General features: G+C 48.7%; 1 protein-coding gene across 1 annotated transcript in view; it reads right to left on the bottom strand.

The window, feature by feature from the left end:
* Cpxm2 (carboxypeptidase X, M14 family member 2) overlaps positions 1–5,129 on the bottom strand; it is a 91,263-nt gene extending 86,134 nt beyond the window's left edge. Inside the window, exon 1 of the mRNA XM_077105403.1 lies at positions 4,817–5,129. Within this exon, the coding sequence (XP_076961518.1) occupies positions 4,817–5,129 (313 nt within the window). The remainder of the gene's footprint in view (positions 1–4,816) is intronic.
* Positions 5,130–18,870: the final 13,741 nt, after the last annotated feature.

The following is an 18,870-nucleotide window of genomic DNA, read 5'->3' on the forward strand; positions in this document are numbered from 1 at the left end:
GAGAGAATGTGCCAATGCTAAGTTGACTTTGGAAAGCATTTTGGAAAGGGCGGTGGTGCCTCAGAAAGCTGATTTAAAAAAAAAAAAACATGTCCTTTCCCTTGGAGTTTTGTAGGAAGTTGACCTGGACAAAACACACTTATGATTAAACCCAGAGTGAGCCTGGAGGTTTGCTTGTTGGTCGTTTGGGTGCTATAATAGCATCATGGTGATACTGAAATATTTATAAACACATTCTCCTAATCCTCACACTCCAGCTTTCCCAAGAGAAGACACTTCCATCCAAAGGCCACACTGCCCGATGCTGGGGGAGAGATGCAGCAAAGCTGAGAAGTGAAGCACCCTGTCCACCAACCGGTGGCAGCGCACACAACAGAAAGGCCTTTGTTGACAATCACACACGCTCAGATAACAGCTCTGGCTACTTCCCCCGCAACTGAGACACAACACAGTACAAAATGCAGACTGGATGATTCTGGGCACAGACATACGAGCAAACATGGCTCACTGCCCACTCTGCAAATTCCATGGGCTCAGGACGACAGTGGCGGTGGGTTTGTACATCCTCTAACACCACACAGCCTCACTGCTGCCTGAAGAAACCGCAAACAAAGGGATACGCAGGAACCCACCTGTGATGCTACATATCTGAGCCTACTTCTGAGCCAAGGTGCCCTGGAGGGAGAAAAGAAAATCTTCCAATCACTTTTTCTGAGTCTTGTTTATTATTTTGTTTCTAACAGTTAAGTGGAGGGGGTAAGTTATGTAACTATGGTTAATTACTCTATGCCATCGTATTCTTTAAAAAGAGTAAGGCCACTAACCAAAGTCATCAATTTGGAGATGTTATGCAAAGAAAGCACACCCCAAATCCATGGTGTGCCTACCATGGAGGCACGGGACATGCAGACCAGGGTCCTGGGGCTCCCTCCCTGAGCCCCAAAGCATTCCAGCTTCAGGAACCTGGAAACCATGGAGTTTAACTCGAAGCAGCTGAATAAATAGAACTAGAGGGAAGCAGGTTGTCAAGCCCGTGTGAGGAAGAACATTCTAGCAACCAGTACTGTTCATCCAGTGAACCAGCAGCCTCCAGATGGTAAGAGCCCAGGTTGTGACCAGGGACTGTGCATCCCCCTCTCACAGTCCTGCTCAGACAGGAAGTCTTTCTCAATGACCATTTAGGCTCCTCCAAGTTGTAATGTTCGGGACTGAGCTGAGGTTCATGAAGGAGGACTTCAGAAATTGCATGACACCCAAGTCCACCTCAAACTCAAAAAAAAAAAAAAAAGGATTCCATAGCCTCAAGGGGACATGTACACAGAAGCACAGTAAAAACTAGTGGAATGTGACATTGTAATCTGGTTAACATTGTTTTCAAATGTCATTTTCCTAGTTTCCATACTGTATACAGCAGTGTCTCTCAACCCCCTGGGGATGTTTGGCAGTGTCTAAAGACATCTATGGCTGTGACAATGACAACTGGGGGAACGTGCTACTGACACCCCAGTGGGTCGATGCCAGGGATGCTGCCACATCCTCCAACCTCCTTGGACCTGCACACAGTTGGTCCAAGATGTCACGGTTGCCACTGCTGAGAAACCCTGCGCTCCAGTTAGCTAAGGTTTATCTCTGGTGGAAACTGCAGAGTCGGGTGGTGGGACCTCACTGTGCTATTTTTGCAATTTCCTGTTAGTCTATAATTATTTTAAACTAAAAACTTAAATAAATGTTTTCAAGGATTTCATCCCACTCTGTATATCAGGGTTCTCCTCGTGGAAGATGCAGTATTATCCAAAAATGCCTGGGACCAAAAGGGTTTCAAGCTTTGGAATTTCTTGAATTTTAGAATATTTGCATATACCTGATGAGATATTGTGGAGATGAGAATCAAATCTGTACACAGTATTCATTCGTGTTTATATACCTTGTACACATAGCCTAAAGGTAATTCTACACACTTTTAATAGTTTTGCATATGAACCATTTCGTGGTGTGGAAGTCTCCACGGTGCCTCCTCAGCGCCCAGCCCGTATTTGGTACCCAGTGTGCAACATCCACCCAGTGCAGAGATTCAGCCTGTAGGCTGGGGCCTTGTGTTCCCTCCTCCATAAGAACCTTTCCAAGATAATGTGACGCCCTGCTTACACAGCAGCCACTGAAGAGATGCACACTCCTACGGCATCGTGAGCAGGGTTCAGGTCAGGGCCCCACTCCAAGGGGGAAACCACTGTTTCCTGGCACAGTTTAACTGCACAAGACTGACCCCCTTCATCAAGGTCACTCTTATACCTGTCTCTCCCACTACTCGAGATCAGGTCTACTGAGCGAACACCAAAATTTAAAACCAAATTTAAAAAAAAATAGTAATAAAACCAGCCACAAAATAAAAATGTGAGATAAGAGTCCCCACACACGGATGACCCTCGTGGAGAGGAGCTCTAGAAAGCCCCACACAATTCATTGGAAGTAGCAGAAAGCTTGGAAGCAGCTCCCCAGCAGGCCAGCTTCCTAAGATAGTCTGGAATTCTCCAGGACCTGTTTGGGGTTTGGGGGACCCTGTCTGGGTGGATGCTAGAGGCGCATTTCCTGCGGGAGCCAGGGCTAGCTATTCAATAGGAATAAACAGCTTCTTGCCCCACAATCAATCTCTATCTGCAAGACAAATTTCCAAAAGCAAATGACATCCTTCATGCAGATTAGGATGCACCTTGATTTCTCCTTCAGAGACCCCCATTCCAACACCAACAAGTGCTATCTATGCTCAAAGGGCAAAGGAGAGCCACAACCCCATATCTGAGTCCACAGACATATTAGGCAGTGAATGCTGCTGAGGGCAGACTATGACTTTCTGAGCTGTTTTCTTTAGTGGAGACAGCTGTCTCAGGATTGATGGCTAGTCACTAGTAAGAGTCCCCCAAAAACAAATTGGCTCACTAGTCAGGCCCTAAACATCAGCATTGCCCAAGCTCCCTTATTTATTTCTTTTATACTCCATACTCTCATACTTCTACCTCTGTTTTCTCCAAGTCCCCTAATTTCCATGAGGCCCATGAGGGTAGGGGACAGGTGGTCTTACGCTTTCTATCCCTAGGGTCTCCCCAGCACCTGGTGAACAGGTTCTTAGGGATGAAAGAAGGGCTCCCAGGAGAATGAGAACACCTGTGAGGTGCAGGTGCGCTGTAAGCTACAGTCAAAAGGCTTTTGCATCAATGGACAGAGTCAGAGGTAGCAGCAGGTTCTACTAGTCTTCCTATCTGAAGGTGGAGAAGTTGAGGCTCCAGAAGCATAGCCAGGAGCCCCAGACCCCCAATTTGGTGAGCCTAAGACCTGGCTGGTAAGCAGTCTGGAGCTTCAGCCACCTTTCCCTACCACCACCCCAGGGACTACCAGCAGCTAGTCATGCTAACTAAGCACATTGCAGATAAAACAACAACAACAATAACCCATGCAAATTCGACTCCAACCATTAAACCAAAGAGCACAGGAGAAGGGCTTTCAAATCTCACATGTCAGCAAGTGACATTGAGCAAGTTACTTCAACTGTCAGCGCTGCCAGTTCCTCATCAGTAATTCAGCAAGGACATCCACTCTCCAGAACCACAGAAAGAACTATATGAGTCTGGTGCACATAAAGACCAGTCACTGTCAACATCCTACAAGTGGGAGCCTCTCTGTCCACTTCCATTAGCAGCCACTGTGGCTTTTACACATCTTAATGTCCACAAATATGGATGGTTCAGTTTAAGGTCACACAACTCATAGAGCCACCTGTGAAACACAGCAGGGCCTCATGTATGTGTAAAGAGGATGCTCAGACAGGGACACCCTCTCAAGAGTGTCCCAACCACCAGTTCCCTGCTACCCTCACTGGTGACTTTCAGGAGCAGTTTAACCAAACAAAGGTGTCATCTTCTATGCCCCGGCTCTGTGACAGCGTCCCTGTGCTTCAAGAAAGGCTCCTGCAGGGTTGGAGAGTCTGGCCAGAGCCCTGGTGGAATGGCCCTTGCTCATTCCCCACTGCTGAAACACCAAGCCTGGGGCATGTGCAATGAGCAAGGACCACTGGAAGGGACAATTAAGAGAGAGTTCCACCTCCCAAGGTTAGTGCAGTGAACCAAGTGGAAGTCATTCCCAAGACAGAGCTGGCAGAAACAGGAGGGACTGGAGAAGGGTGTGAGGGATGGATGGAAACAGCCCACTCCAGGCTGCCAGCCCCCACAGAGCTTTCCAGGACTCAGGCAGCCTGGCCTCCCCACCATGGTACACCTGGGGCACTGGGTCCTGAGCCGCACAGGGTCCCCAGCTGGGGCTGTATGGGCCATGTTGCCCCAACTGGGTGGAGGATTCAAGGGACCCACTGACAAGAGGAGGGAGGGACTGAGAGGAACACAGGCTGGGTAAAGGCACTCTGGCAGAACTTTCCACAGAGGGCCACCTGCCAAAACAGGCCAGTCATTCACATGGCCAGAAAGGAAATTCACTCTCAAGAAAACGCTGCCTGTGAAGACTGAGGAAGAAGGCAGAGCAGGAGGAAGTGCCCAGCAGAAAGATCCTCCGCCCCAGGAATGTCAAGCTTGGGGGCAAAAGGGTCCTGGCTCCCCCGGGCAGCTTCCCAATGTCTGAGCTCTGGTCCCACCTGAAGAGACAGAGCGGGAGTGATCCTCGAAGCTCAGTGTGGGGAGCGCAGAGCACCAAGGAGGCAGATGAAGTCCCCAGGGAGGCGTGGGCACCACAGGAGGTTGGCTGGAAGCCAGTGTCCCCTGGAGGCCAGTGATGTACGGGCAGCGCCCCCCAGCCAGCCCCTGCAAAAAGATACCTGGTGGAGGCGGAGGCGACTCTGCGTATAACTTTTCCCTTTTAGGCGCTTTCTTGGGTTTGGTGGCCCTGGTGGGCGGCCTGGGTTGGGGCGGGTGCGGCTCCCGCTCCTCCTCCCCGGGCCCCTCGGGCAGCAGCGGCGAAAAGGGCTCCAGCTCGGGCTCCGGGCTCTGGTCGTGGGGCTCCCGGCTCCAAAGTTCCTGCACGTAATAGTCGGGGTCCTCGACGGTCGCGCGCTGGGCTCCGACCCCAGCCGTGGCCACGGCCAGGAGGGCTAGGGCCAGCGCGGGCGAGGCGGCCCCTGGGCCGGCCATGCCCATTCCTCCTCGCGCCCTGGCCAGGGTCCGGGCCTCGGGAGCGCCGGCGGGCCGCGGGAGGACGAGGCGCGGGGCAGGGGCGCAGGCACTGCAGCGGGCGCGGGGCGCGGGAGTCGGCGGCCTGGCGGGTGTGACCGGCCCTCCCGGGCGGGGCTGGGCCGGGCGGCGCGGGGCGGGCGCAGGGGCTCGTCCCGCCTCCCTCCTGCCCCGGTCCGCCGTCCCGCAGCCCCGCTGCGCCCGCAGGTGTTGGAGTCCTGCCAGTCTCGGACTGTCCCCGACCTTTCTCTTCCACCATGCTGGCCAGCGTGCTGCCCCGCTGGGCACCCCTTTCCCCTGGAGTCCGGAGTTTTACGTTAGAAGGAAACTTCCAGGCATCTCTCTTATTCCTTCCTTTTCCAGGTGGAGAAACGTGCCCCTAGCGGAGACCAGACTGGCCCGTGGTGCAAATGCAGATAGAGCCCAAGGCCTGGGTTTCTGCCCTCCTGCCCCGCCCCGCCCCCGCCCGCCACATGCGCCAGACCTGCTGGCTCAGGAGCAGTGAATGCGAATTCCAGAGGTCCCTGGGGCCTTCGGTAAACCTCCCTCTGGGCAGGGCCTACTGACCCTGGAGGACACTGTGTGTGATTCGTTGGAGAGAGAATGAAGTCACCCAAGGACCACCATCCCAGAGTCAAGAGGGACATTTGATAGTCCTGAGAGCAGGTCTGCCCAGAGTACCCTGCACTGCCTCCTTTCCCGAAAGTGCCTCCCACCTTAGACCACTGTGTGCAGGTTTCTCTTATGTAGGGAGGGACCCTACCATCCTCTCACTTATAGTCTCCAGACTCGGGGTATTTGGGGAACCAGGAACAGCTCTGCGTTTCTTTTCCTACCTCAAAAAATCCCAACATACTCTATGACTTAAAGCAACACCTGCTTTTTACCTGGAAACTCTGCAGGTCAGCAGCCTGACTCCCGTGTCTCTGTCTAAAGTCCAGGTGCGGGCAAGGATGGGGTCCTCTGCAAACCCTGGAGGAAATTCTGCCTCTGAGCCCACTCAGGGTAGCTGAAGCTGGTCAGTTCTGGCAGTTGTTGGACGGAGGCCCTGTTTGCTTTCTGACTACGGAGACCAGACTTCACTGTTGTTGACTGTATCCCTTCCGGGGCTTTCCACAGCTCCTAGAGGCCTGTCTTATACCTGCACATGGGCCTGAGTCTCAGAGCCAGTAGTGACACATCAACTCCACCCCACAGCTTCAAATCTTCCACTTTTGCCACATCTTTTCTCCTTGCGGTGGGAGAAATTCTTCACTTTAAATGGCTTATGAGATTAGAGGGGTCCACAAGTAATCCAGGACCTCCACCCTCTCTGCAAGTGCTGACCTTAATCTGTCGGCACCATCCATTCTGTAACTTAGTCACAGGTTCTAGGGATTCAAGTACAGCCATCTTTGATGGCTGATATAAGGACAGAGGACCCTCGAGCCGTGGGTTGGGCTCTCACCTTCCAAGTCCCGTTTGGCTTGGGATGTGATTCCAGGATACCACGGAGTTGAATCTGGATACCAGCGCAAGGCCTCCATCTTCCCCTGGGAGCGTGGGGAGTCCCATTTCTGAGCCCCACAGTGGGCAGAGCTTGGGCCAGGAGAGTTGCTATTCTCTGCCCAGGCCCCTCTTGCCACTTCATTCTCCCTCATTGCCCACCTAAGCCACCCAGCCAGGCCATTCTTTGGGGCAGTCTTCTGGGTTTCTAGGTCAAGTCCGAAGCAGAATGGCCAGGTGAGAAGGAGGGCTGCAGGTGAGGCAGTGCCTACTGGGAAGCACCAGGATTCTTGGACCTGGCTGTCAAACCCCCAGGACATTCTGGAATACAACCAGCAGAGATTTCCAGAGGGAAAGGGGAGGAGACTCCCTCCCTGCCCTGATGTTCCAAGCAGCCTGGGATGGGCTGGATCCCACCTGCTCTTCCATGATGTGTCCCCAGAGCTCACTCACAGGATCTGTTTTATCTGAAGCCAACTACCCCAGACAATGGGACAGGTCAGCATGGGGCTTCAGTGGCAAAAAAGAAAGGCTCCGAAATGAGCCACACATCTGGAGGACCCAGCTAGCCTGGCAGCCCTCGCCAGAGGGGCTGCAGAGATTGCCCAGGCCAAATGTGTGCCCTGGACCACCTCATCAGAGCCCTAGGACTCGCTAAGCATGCAGACTTAGGCCCACCCAGACCTAAGGACCTCTTACGGGTGGGCTCAGGCACTCCCACCCTATAAAAACACCTCAGCTAACTCACAGAGTTGCATTTTACAGAGGAGGCTGAGGGCCCAGACCCACCCCAGGAGGCCAAGGTCAGGAGGAAACTCGGCTTCGTTGGTAGTTCAGCGTCAGGCTGAGTAAATCTTGGCAGCCCCAATCCATGAGTTCCTAAAACATTGTGCTTCTTTCCTGACACTTCTAAGGTAAATAATAGAACACAAACCTGTACTGTAGTGTCTGGGAAGCATCCAGAGAATGTCCCCAAGTGTAATTCTCGGCACATCCCCGGAATCAGGAAACAGTCCCCCTCTGGCTGTGTGCTTGTTTGTTTTCCCTGGAGAGACACATAATTAAAGCAAGCAGAACAAACAGAATGGGAATTGATTGCAGCATGCCAACTCTCTGGGTACTGCAGTCCGTGGCAGTTCCTGGAGCGCCCTTTGTCTGCCTCTCTCTGGGGCTGGATGCCTGGAGATTGGTGGGAACAGTTGGAGTTCACAAGTGTAGGAAGAGAGGGCGGCGAAGCTGAGCTCATTCTCCTGGTCTCCAAGCCTCTTCTTGCCTCCCATCTTCTGCCTGGCTGCCCAGGAAGGGCACTGAATTCTTCTGCTTCCCCAATGAAGCCTTCCTAGGTCACCTTTGTGTCCCATCTGTCCTTTAGCCTCTGCTATAGCTCACCTATCAAAAGTCCCAGGGCCTCTTATTCAACTTATTCTTCAACTCACCTCCTCTCCTGTTCCCACTACCACTCTTCTGAGGCCCAAGCCAGAATATTGGAATACTGCTCATGGGGTGTCCCTGCTCTTGCTACTCTGACTTGCAGTTTACCCTGCGCTCAAGGTTCCCAACTACTCTCCATGTACAACATCACCCCCTACTGAAGAGCCCACGCAGGTCTAATCTCTCTACTTCTCTCCCCTTTCAGTGGGCAAGAACAGTAATGCCTACTCTTTATGGATTCCTGCACAGCATCTGTAAACTCTTTTAAACTAGTGATTATTATAATCTACTAATTTTATATCCCCCAAGAAACCAACAGAGTTCAAGAAAGAAAATCCTCCATGACTCCTTGTTGCATGTTGGCTAAGGTCTTCCATGGCATCAAAGAGGGTTGCTTTTTTTTTTGACCTTTTTGTTCCCAACCTAGCAATATGTCTGTTTAACTTCAGTCTTGGACCCTACCCAAAGGGCTGTGAGCATCTCTTGAAAGCATAAGTGAGCTAATGCCGAGGATTCTGGACGACAGTCATGCTATAAAACCAGACACTCCCACTGGGAGCAGCAGCTGGGCTGAAGGAAACCTAAATGGCAGCTCAGATCCCCGGTTTCTGAGTTCCCCAAACAGTGTTCATTAAAGGCAAGCCATTGTCTGCTTCCCTCGAGAATCCATTAATGCATTTCTGTTAAGCAAGATAAGCCAATGTTTGTCTGCTCATTCATCCCTCAGACTCAGGATGCTGTTAAGCCAGTTTCTGTTATACAACATAAATCTGTGCTTGTCAAATAATCCTCAAACACCTTACACAGCTAATAATTGTTCAAATATTTATGAGCCCCACAGAGGAGATTTATGTTAAGCTGCTTGACAAGGAACAAGAGCCTGTGCAGGTCCAAGGAACATTCTGTTGAAACAAATATTGCCAAGACATCAATACTTTCCTAGCATTTTTCATAACGGACTTTTGCACCTGCTCATTTCCCTAATTATCCCCGAAGCTTTACACTTTCAGAGAGAGAACGAAAATGGAATTTTTTGAAAGATCAGTAATTTGAAAAATTAGCTTCTATATAAAGAAAAATACATACTCAGGCACAGCCATTTCTAAAAATACGGTCTGGAGATGGATGCTTAGAGAGAGATATCAAGTTGTTATGGCAACTATGATTATAATTATGAAGCTGGAGGGTTTTCCCGTTCATTACTATGTTGAGATGTGGTGATTTAAATGGCAGCGTCCTTTGTAATATCCTCAATCTCATTACTACATAATTACCCATTTCATATTTAATCTTCGGTGTGTTTGTTCTTACTCCCATGCCCTGTGGAGATGGCATCTTTTGACAAGCCTTATTCTTAGTTCATGGGTCCCACTTGCACCTCAGCTCCTCTCCCCACCATTGCCTCTACTCTGTGATTTCATTTTCACTTTGACCTCTGGGGAGACTTGCTTGGGCACGAGCTAGTCCATTTGTAAACAAGAAGACACTGTTATGAAAGTTGTTAAGAAACCACCCCAACAGACATGTGGGGAGATGCTCAACTCAGAAGAGCCAGAGCCTGCTGGGCATCCTAGGAAATCCAGAATTTCTTGTTCGCCTACTGTGTGCAGGGTTATTTACAGCAGCAATGATGTTTCACCTCTGTGTTGGCTTTCCTGTGTGCACCCCTGGGTCTGCAACCCTCTTGCGCTCCTGTATACTGGAGGCACCCCCTTGAGGCCTGAGGTCCAGTGTCCTCTGGTTTCTGATTGGCATTGGCCAATGGGAGGTGCCAGCAGGAGGCAGGAAGATGAGAGAAAGGAGAGGAGGTTTGAGTATTTCTTCCCCTTGACCCCAACCCTTTCCCATCCCTGCCCCTGGGGACCTGCTGGTGGCTGCATTTATTCACTACCCTGGAGTCCTCTTTCTCAGCCCCAGTTTTGGAAGCCTGTGGGTGGTAATGACTTCCTGCAGGCCTGAGCCTGCAACAACTAGGTTCTGGTACCTCAGTATCCCTCACGTGTCCCCTCATCCCTGCCCACACCTCTGAGCTTCAGTCATCTGTGTGTGCCACTCTTTCCTGCTGGTCTCTGCTGGTTGATATACTCCTCCCAAAGCACTAAGAGAGGAGAAATAAGTCTCCTCTGTCTTGCAGCTGAAGAAACTAGAATAGTTAAGTCACTTGTTGAAGGACACCTAAATAACAAGTCACAGAGTTGAATGAACCTCCAACTGTTTGGGTCCAGAACCTCTGTTCCACCAGGTATGCTGCAGCCTCAGGCCAAGGGAGTGCCTGCCCACACATGGCCCGAGATGCATTCGGGCAGAGCAGCTGAGTGCAGGTGGAGCATGAGCCCTCCACGGTGGTCACCAGTTGGGGTGGCTTTAGACCCCAGCATTTCTCTAGCTCCTCCTTTCAATACGATTGCTTAAGGTTTAAGTCCCTCCAAGTTAAAAATTCTGGGGCTGTTCCTGTTGTCACTGAATGCACAAAGCCCAAGAGAAAAGAAGCAATAACCCTTTTGGAGTCTCCATTTTCATGAAGAGGAACTCCAGGTGAGAAGCCAAGACACAAGCCTTAGGAAGATACCACCCTCTCTCCAGCCCATCACCTCCACATGCATGGAACAACTATGTTCCAGCCCAGAACCAGAAGAAAGGGTCAGGAAGGCCTGAAGCTCAAGCACCTTACGCTTTATCCCCTGTGCCAGGGTCACGGCTCTGAACCGCATCAGCGAGTGCTACTGGTATACCCATCTGGAGAGCCAAGAACAGCCAGGCCTATAGTCCATGGTAAACAAAACCCCAACAGGTCCTCGTGGAGACTCTGCAGTGGGGCCTCTCTGCTCTCTCCCACACCTACCACCCACTGAGCCAGACAGAGGGAAACTAAAAAGATTCAAAGCATTGTGAACCTAACAAATTTGAAAGTCTAATAAATTCCCAGAAAAAAAAAAAATGCTAGGTTTGACATGAGAAGAGAGAACCCAAACAGAATAATATTAAAGGAATTGAAATGGGAGTCAGCCAACTCTGCAAAAAAAAAAAAAAGTTCTAAGTAGTTTTCCAGGTGAATTTGCCAAGCTTAAAAAAGATATGGGTTTTTCCCCAGAATGGAAGAGTGAAACCTATCATCTTATCATTTTATTAGGCTAATGTGACCTTAATACTAAAACCAGAGAATGAAAATGTCAAAAAATAATCAAATAGGTTTATTTTGTTTTACACATAGATGCAAAAATATCTAAGTCAAATATTAACTAACAACTAATTTTTTAAAAATTAAGATATAATCATATAGGCTTTATTTTAGGAATACAAGGATGGTTCAACCATAGAACATCCATGTAATTCATCATATCAATAGATCAAAAGAAAGCATTTTATAAACTCCAACATCTCTCTTGAAAAGAAACTTTTAGCAAACTATAAATGAAAGGAAACTCTTGATAAGGTTATAAAATAAAAATTTATAGCAAACATAATAATTAGTTGAACAAGTTTAGATAAACTCTCTGGAAGACCTGATTTAAGGCTGGGATATCATTTCTTGATCCTGTACATTATGGCCAAAGCTCATAGGGAAAGAAAAAGATACCAAAAAAAATGTAAATTTCAGAAGAAAATAAAAATATATTTATTTTACAGGTTAAACAGTCAGGAAAAACCAATAGAAATATCAGACAAAATAAGACTTAGTTTTACAAGATTGTTTGATCAAATATAAACATTAAAAAATCAATTCCATTTCTCTAAACTAGTAATAACCAACCAGAAAATGTAATACAACATAGAATCATTTATAATATCAGCTAACCTATGAATTATTTGGAATTTATTAGCCAAGAATACAGAAGAAAGCAAGAATCCTATAACAAGGCAATTTTGAAACTTTAGTCAAAGTCATAGAAAATGTATTGAACAAAAAAGCAAGATACCCTTGCTCTCATGTAGGACAACTTGGCAAGATACAGATTCAGTTCCTCCCCAACAAATTGATCTGTGAATAAATTAATCATAAGAATAAATAAAGTATATGCAATCAAAATTCCAGTTTTTTAAGGAACTCTAAAATGCATAAGGAAGGAACATGTCCTCAAACAGCTGAAATAGTGTTGATTTACCCGCCTAGAAGTTAAGACACATCACAAAGCCATATTCAAAAATATAAAGAAGGAGAAAGAAAGAAGGGGAGAGGGAGTGAGGAGGAGAAGGGAAAGGAAGGCAGGGAGAGAAGATGAAAGGAAGGTTTTTGCTCAAAAATAGGCCACCATCTAATGTATGCGAAGAGAGAACTACATGCCGACTTCTGTGTCGTATTTGGGGATGATACATTCATTATGTGAGAACATGACAGGTCAAGGTGATTCTTTACTCTGTGGCCACGAGAAACCCAACTCCACATAGAGAAGTGAAACTGGATCCTTACCTCACACCACACAGAAAGGTGGACTCCAGATGGTCTGAAGAATTAAACATGAAAATGGGAAACATAAGATAAAAAGGAAAATGTTTTTGCATCCTACAGATGGAGATGAACTTCTTAAATAAAATCTCTATAAAAAGTGAATGTCTGTGATCCATAAGGAAGAGAAAGAGGGGTCCCAGTAGAAAAATGGGCAAAGGCCATGAACAGGCAGAAGAGAAAACTGAAGTTTGATCCCTGAAAATGAGACACTCAAAGTGATTCGGAGCCAGAGAAAGGCATATTTGAATGAAGAAATGTCATCTGACGGCTACCAGCTGGGCAAGCGTCACAAACTGGATGGCATCAAGTGCTGGAGATGATGTGGGACAGGAGGAGCACTGCTGGTGAGGCTGCAAGAGTGTCCCATCCAAGGCTGGGCTGGGGCTCAGTGGTGGAGCACTTGCCTCACATGTATGAGGCACCGGGTTCAATCCTCATCACCACATAAAAATAAATAAATAAAGTAAAGGTATTGTGTCCATCTACAACTAAAAAAAAAAAAAAAAAAAAAAAAAAGTGTCCCATCTGGAAGCAGATGTGTGTCCCTTGATGAATCCCAACATTCACATTTGCCACCACTGAATGCTGATCACTGCCCTTCTGCATCTGCAGGCTCCATATCCACAGATTCAACCAACCTCAGATCAAAAAATATTTGGAAAAAAAAAATAATTGCATCTATATTGAACATGTACATGCTTTTTGTTTTCAGCATTCTCTAAACAATACGGTATCACAACTGTTTGCAGAGCATTTATGATGTATTAGGTATAAATAACCTAGTATTCAGGAGGTTGTGCATGAGTCCTATGCAAATACGATACCCTTTTATATAAGGGACGTGAACTTCCACAGTATCTGCAGGGGGACTGCAAAATTGTGTCCCCTTATCCTTGCTGGATGTGGTGGCACATGCCTGAAATCCCAGCTGCTCTGGAGGCTGAGGCAGGAAGATTGCAAGGTCAAAGCCAGCCTCAGCAATGTCAAGGTGTTAAGCAATTCAGTGAGACCCTGTCTCTAAATAAAGTACAAAATAGGAGTGGGGATGTGGCTCAGTGGTTGAGTTCAATCCCTGTACCTGCCCCTCCCCCACAAAAATGATTATCCTTGAATAAAAGAAAATGTCAGAGATCATGAGCTCAATAAAAATGAAAAAATGTACCTGAGAAGAATTTTTTCCATTAAATGTTTGTGCCGATAGGGATTTATTTGAATATTACATTAACTCAGGACACACATCACTAAATAATTTCTACATGTTGCCATTTGATAACATAAAACTTAGGTCAATCAACATAACTGTTTTTTTTCTTTTCCACTGAATTGAATAAGCCAATCATTTTTATGGCAGTATCTTCCAGAGTCAGCCCAAATTAATTATTGGGAAAAGTGGATTAACCTTTTATTCTTCCACACTTTCTGATGGCCTCAAGGGAATGAGATACATGACAGAGAAGCAAGCAAACGCACGGATTAGAAGCAGGTGTAAAATGACCCCCTACCATCCAAGGACTATGTTACATAAATGCCCCATTCAGTAAGAAAAATAGATTTCCCAATAGCGGAGCTACTATTACCAAAAGGAGAGACACAATAGTTTATTACATCCAATTACTTCTATCCTCAGGGGCACGGTCAGGAAAAACATTTTTTTAAAAGTCTTAACATCATTTCTTTGAACCTGGATTTCACCCAGGTCTTGCCCCCATGTTGTAGATCACTGGCTGAGCTCCAGCCTGCTTTGAGGGAGCCAGGCATCAAAGGTGGGAGCTTGGAGCAGCACGGACATTGTTTTCCTTCCACCCAAGCTCTTTAATCCCTCCAGATGCAAACGAAGGTAAGTTGTCCCATGGGTTGATAAACTCTGTCACTAAGACTCCATTTCTATTTCTAAGAAGATCAATGTTCCAAGTCCAAGACCTGATGCTCTGGGTATGCAACTTACACTGGCAACCTTTGCCACAGTCTGGGTAAAATTCTTACCACTTTTTCAAATCTAAGTGTGTTTGTCAGCTTTTCATGGCTGTGACCAAAACACCTGACCAGAACAGCTGAGAGGAGGAAAACTATTTGGGGGTCAATCTCTGGTCAGCAGACTGCATCACTCTGGGCCTGAGGTGAGGCAGGACGTCCTGGTGGAGGAGTGTCACAGAGGAAGCAGAGAGAGAGTGCCCGTGGAGCCAGGTCCTAAACGTAACCCCCGTGGTTCTCCCCTAGGGACCTGCTTCCTCCAGCCCTGCCCCACCTGTCTGTGGTCACCACCCAGAAATCCATCCAGACTTATTAATCCAGCAAATGGATCAATCCACTGATTAGGTCACAACTCTCATAATCTAATCATGTCACCTCTGAACACTCCTGATTTCCAAGTGAGCTTTGGGGGATACCTCATATCTAAGCCATAACACTAAGCTTTTCAAACCCCAGTGGATAAGATAGAAAGCATTTTCGTCCTTATTGTTTCAGTGTTCTATCACAAAGGTGAATGAGGGTGTTAAATATGGAGTGTTTAAATGTTATAATTTAATAAAGAAACAAATTCTGCATGGAGGTATCTGAACCAGCAGTGGCCTATTTGAGGACATGTACAGGCAGGTGACAGGCCATCAGCTCAGTGTGGGCATGAGGCCTCCCATCCTGACTCCACCCTGCCAGCTGCGCAACCTGGAGCAGGTATGACTGCCAGGTGACATGACCCCGTGACAACCTCATAGAGAATGATGGTGAGATTTTAATGAGATAATGTGCATAACAGGTAGCATAAAACTTGCCATATACTGCCTTATTCTGTTTGGTCCACCAAACAAAATACCATAGATTCTGTGGCTTATAAACAGCCGCAGTTTAATTCTTACAGTTCTGGGGGCCAGGAAGTCCATGATGGAGGCACCAGCAGATTCAGCGTGTGGTGAGGGCCCGTTTCATAGATGGTGCTTTCTCATTGTAGGCTCATGTGGTGGAAAAGGCAAAAGATCCCTCCACCTGTTCATAAAGATATGAATCCCACTCACAAGGGCGCCTTCCTCTTGATCTAATCATCCCTCAAAGGCCCCACTTCCTGACACCATTGGCCTGGGGGTGAGGATTCCAACAAGGGTGCGTTTGGCCCACAGAGCCTGGTGAGCACTCAGCAAGGGTTTGCAGCTGCTGTTTACCCCTGCCGTCGTTCCTGTTTGTCCCATCAGCGTGAGGTGCAAGCTGTCACTGCCTCCTGAGGAAGACACCCTCGGCACCATGCCCTTACATTCTCTGCCTGTCACTACCTGGAGTGTCCTGGGACCCTCCTCTCTCAGTGGACTCCTGCTCTCACGTGGAGCACTGCCAGCAGTGGGCAAGCTCCTGTCTCTCTGAGCCTGAGCTCTCCAGCTCCCTCCCTGTGCATGGATCTCATGTGGAGGGAGGACTCTGAAGTGGTTCCTGCTAATGGATGGCTGCATCCAAGGGAGCAGGCATCTCTACCGCATTCAGAAGGTGCTCAGTAAGTGTGGTTGAATGTCTGGGGAAACGATTTTGAGAGTGAGGTCCAAAATCGGATTCTCCTCTGCATCCTGCCCAGGGACTCCCCCACCCCCCCCACCCCCCGGGTTTGGCATGCGGTGGGTGCTCTACAAAGGTTCACATAGAAGTTGACTTTCCAGGTCTGCCTGGACTGCACTCCCTCTGAGTGCCTCCTCCCCAGCCCTTATCTCAGCAGGGACCAAGGCCACCTGCCCTGCTGCCCTGCTCTCCCCACCCAGCCTCAGGTCCCTCTTGGCATCAGTGGAGTCTGCTCTGGGGCTGGGACAGATCCTGGTATTCCCGTGAGACTGGGCTGTGGCCCTTCCTTGTCCCACAGTGGGGAGCCCTGAGACTTAGGACCCGGGGACTTCATAGTGTGCAGTGTCCTCAGGTGGCACAGCCACTTGAAACTTTAGGTCTCATTCTCCAAGAAGCAAAAGCTGGTGCCAAACCAATTAATTTTTTGAACAGCCAAGAGAGCCAAATTAAGCTAACTGCCAGGCACAGCTATTGTGTGACAGAAGTTGGGATTTACTGGGGAGGCTCTGAGGATATCACCTCTCCTATCGGCCTTTGCAAGGTCTCAGCATGATCTAAACCCCACCTCAGTGAATCAGCTTTGGACAAAACAGTAGATGAGCTTAGGAAGCAAGATGAGAACAGCCTAATCATTAACATCAGTAAACACTGTTTTCTTTTCCAAACAAAACAAGCTCTCCAGTTATTAGTTACATGAATAAGATGATTTTCATATTTCAGGTCTCAATTTAAAGTGCATTTCCTCGGGGAGCCCTTTCCAGAAAATTCTATCTGGAGACTCCCTCTACAGGGCCTCCCTGCCACCTTGAGGATGGTGTTCATGCTCTGTCCCCGAGTCTCTGTTGGGTTGCCCTGGTCAGGCCTGCCTTCCTGCTCTCCACTTGTCACTCACCAGCCATGAACACTGGAGTGAGGTCACACCACCTCATGGCTCCCCACACCCTTGCTCCCTGACTTCCCACTGCCAGCAGAGGCCTCACCAACTCCAGCCAACCCCTGACAACTTCTCCCCCATATCCCCTTCCTGACTCCCAACCTGGCACATTTCACTCCAGAAATCTTCCTCAGCCAACGCCAGCAGACCACGTGCTGATCTCCCTCTCTAAGTGTATGGAGCCTCAGTCTCCTGGTGTGTAAAATGGGACCCTCAGGCCTGCTCGGCTGCCCCAACTGGAAACGCTGCACCTATGTCAGGGCTGGTGCTAAGTAAAGTTAGCCATGCCCCTGCCCATCCACCCAGGCACCTCCCACGCAGCGGGGAGGGAGCCTTTCTTCCTTTAGACAGCTATGGGATCTATGCCAAAGCACGTCCCCAACACCCCAACCACATGTGGTGTCAGCCCCAGCAGCTCCTTCTGAGCTCCTGGACACGACAGAGCAGAGCTTAAACTCAATCCAGAAGCTGTACCACATCATAAACCTCAAAATGCACATCCCCCACTGTGGGACACAGAACCAACAAAGGGACCATAAATAAGTACCACATCTTGCCCACGCAACCCTGAATACCCTAACTTGGCTCCAAAGGAATATGGGGAGGCTCCCAAAGATAAGGAGTCTCTGCAGGAAGCATCTCCCATGGTTAGGAGTCAAGCCACTCTCATGAATTTTCTAGAAGAGAAGCAGGGTCCCAGACCACTGAGACCAAGAAGCAGGGAAGGCAGCCCAGGATGGTGCAGGGAGGACACCCTGGCTGCCTCCCCTGAGGCTGCCTCCCTGGCGAGGCCCAGCTCTCCTTCTCCAGGGAAATGCCTGTGATCAGTCTGGAGTCACCGCTGGGATTCGTGAGTCTCTGCCCTGCAGGTTCATGCTGAGAGGCACCTGCAGGAACCTGGGCAAGGTGTTTGAGTATATTTTCTAGGTAATCCGACTCCAGAAGGGCTCCCTTCAGCCTGGAATGTTTGCCAGAGGCTGCTGCCCAGGTGGGGACACCTGCTTCTGGGGCCAGAGTGATTTGCAAAGGTAATTAACACTCATGCTGAAATGGAGAAGGTGCTTCTAATCACAATGGCTATTTTTAAAGACCTCCTAATGGAAAACTCTTTTCTTTTCAAACCACACACAGCTTTCAGTAATTGGAAGAGAGACCATTATTCAAGTCAGATTGTGCTTTTTTTCTCGAACTTTTGTGCTTTGTAAGATATTATCATGAAAATGCATTTACTTGGGGCTGACCACAGTGAGAGCAAGCAGCATCACCCGGTCCTCACAGTGTGCTTCATCACTTATGCAGGGGAGGGAGATGGAGTCACCCACTCCAAGGCCCACGCTGTCCCTCTTGGCATCACCTGGTGAGGTGGGGCAGGACCAGGTGGCCTCTCCCCTCACCCCTCTCTGCCCCAGCCCTCCCCTGTAGCCTTGACCTCCTGGGGAGGTGATCCTCATTTGCAGGCCTGTCGCCTGGAGGCTGTAGCTTCATCCCACAGCCAGGCTCCCAGGCCTGCCCAGGGGCTAGCTCTCTGTGAGCACTGACATCACTGAACAATTATTTTAAATGTTTCTTCCACTGTTTCCATCAGAGAGTCACAGATACCCTCCCCCAGGTCCCTATGTGCAGCGTCAAATAGTGAGCACCTGCTTGGTGCCAAGAGAGGTACTGGACCCTGCCAGGGACCACGCTGATGGACAGGAGGCCTCATGCCGTGGTGGTCTTTGGCCTCACAGAGCTCACATCCCAGTGTGGGGGAGGCTGGGATAAATAAATAAGCTAATCATCAATAAAACAAGCTGCTTTTGATAAATACTGGAGAGCCAAAGAAGATTAGAAGAGGGACCAGAAGAAGGGAAGGAGCGGGGAAGGAG

The sequence above is a fragment of the Callospermophilus lateralis genome, chromosome 15 (assembly GCF_048772815.1).
Source record: "Callospermophilus lateralis isolate mCalLat2 chromosome 15, mCalLat2.hap1, whole genome shotgun sequence".
In the NCBI taxonomy this organism is placed as follows: domain Eukaryota; kingdom Metazoa; phylum Chordata; class Mammalia; order Rodentia; family Sciuridae; genus Callospermophilus; species Callospermophilus lateralis.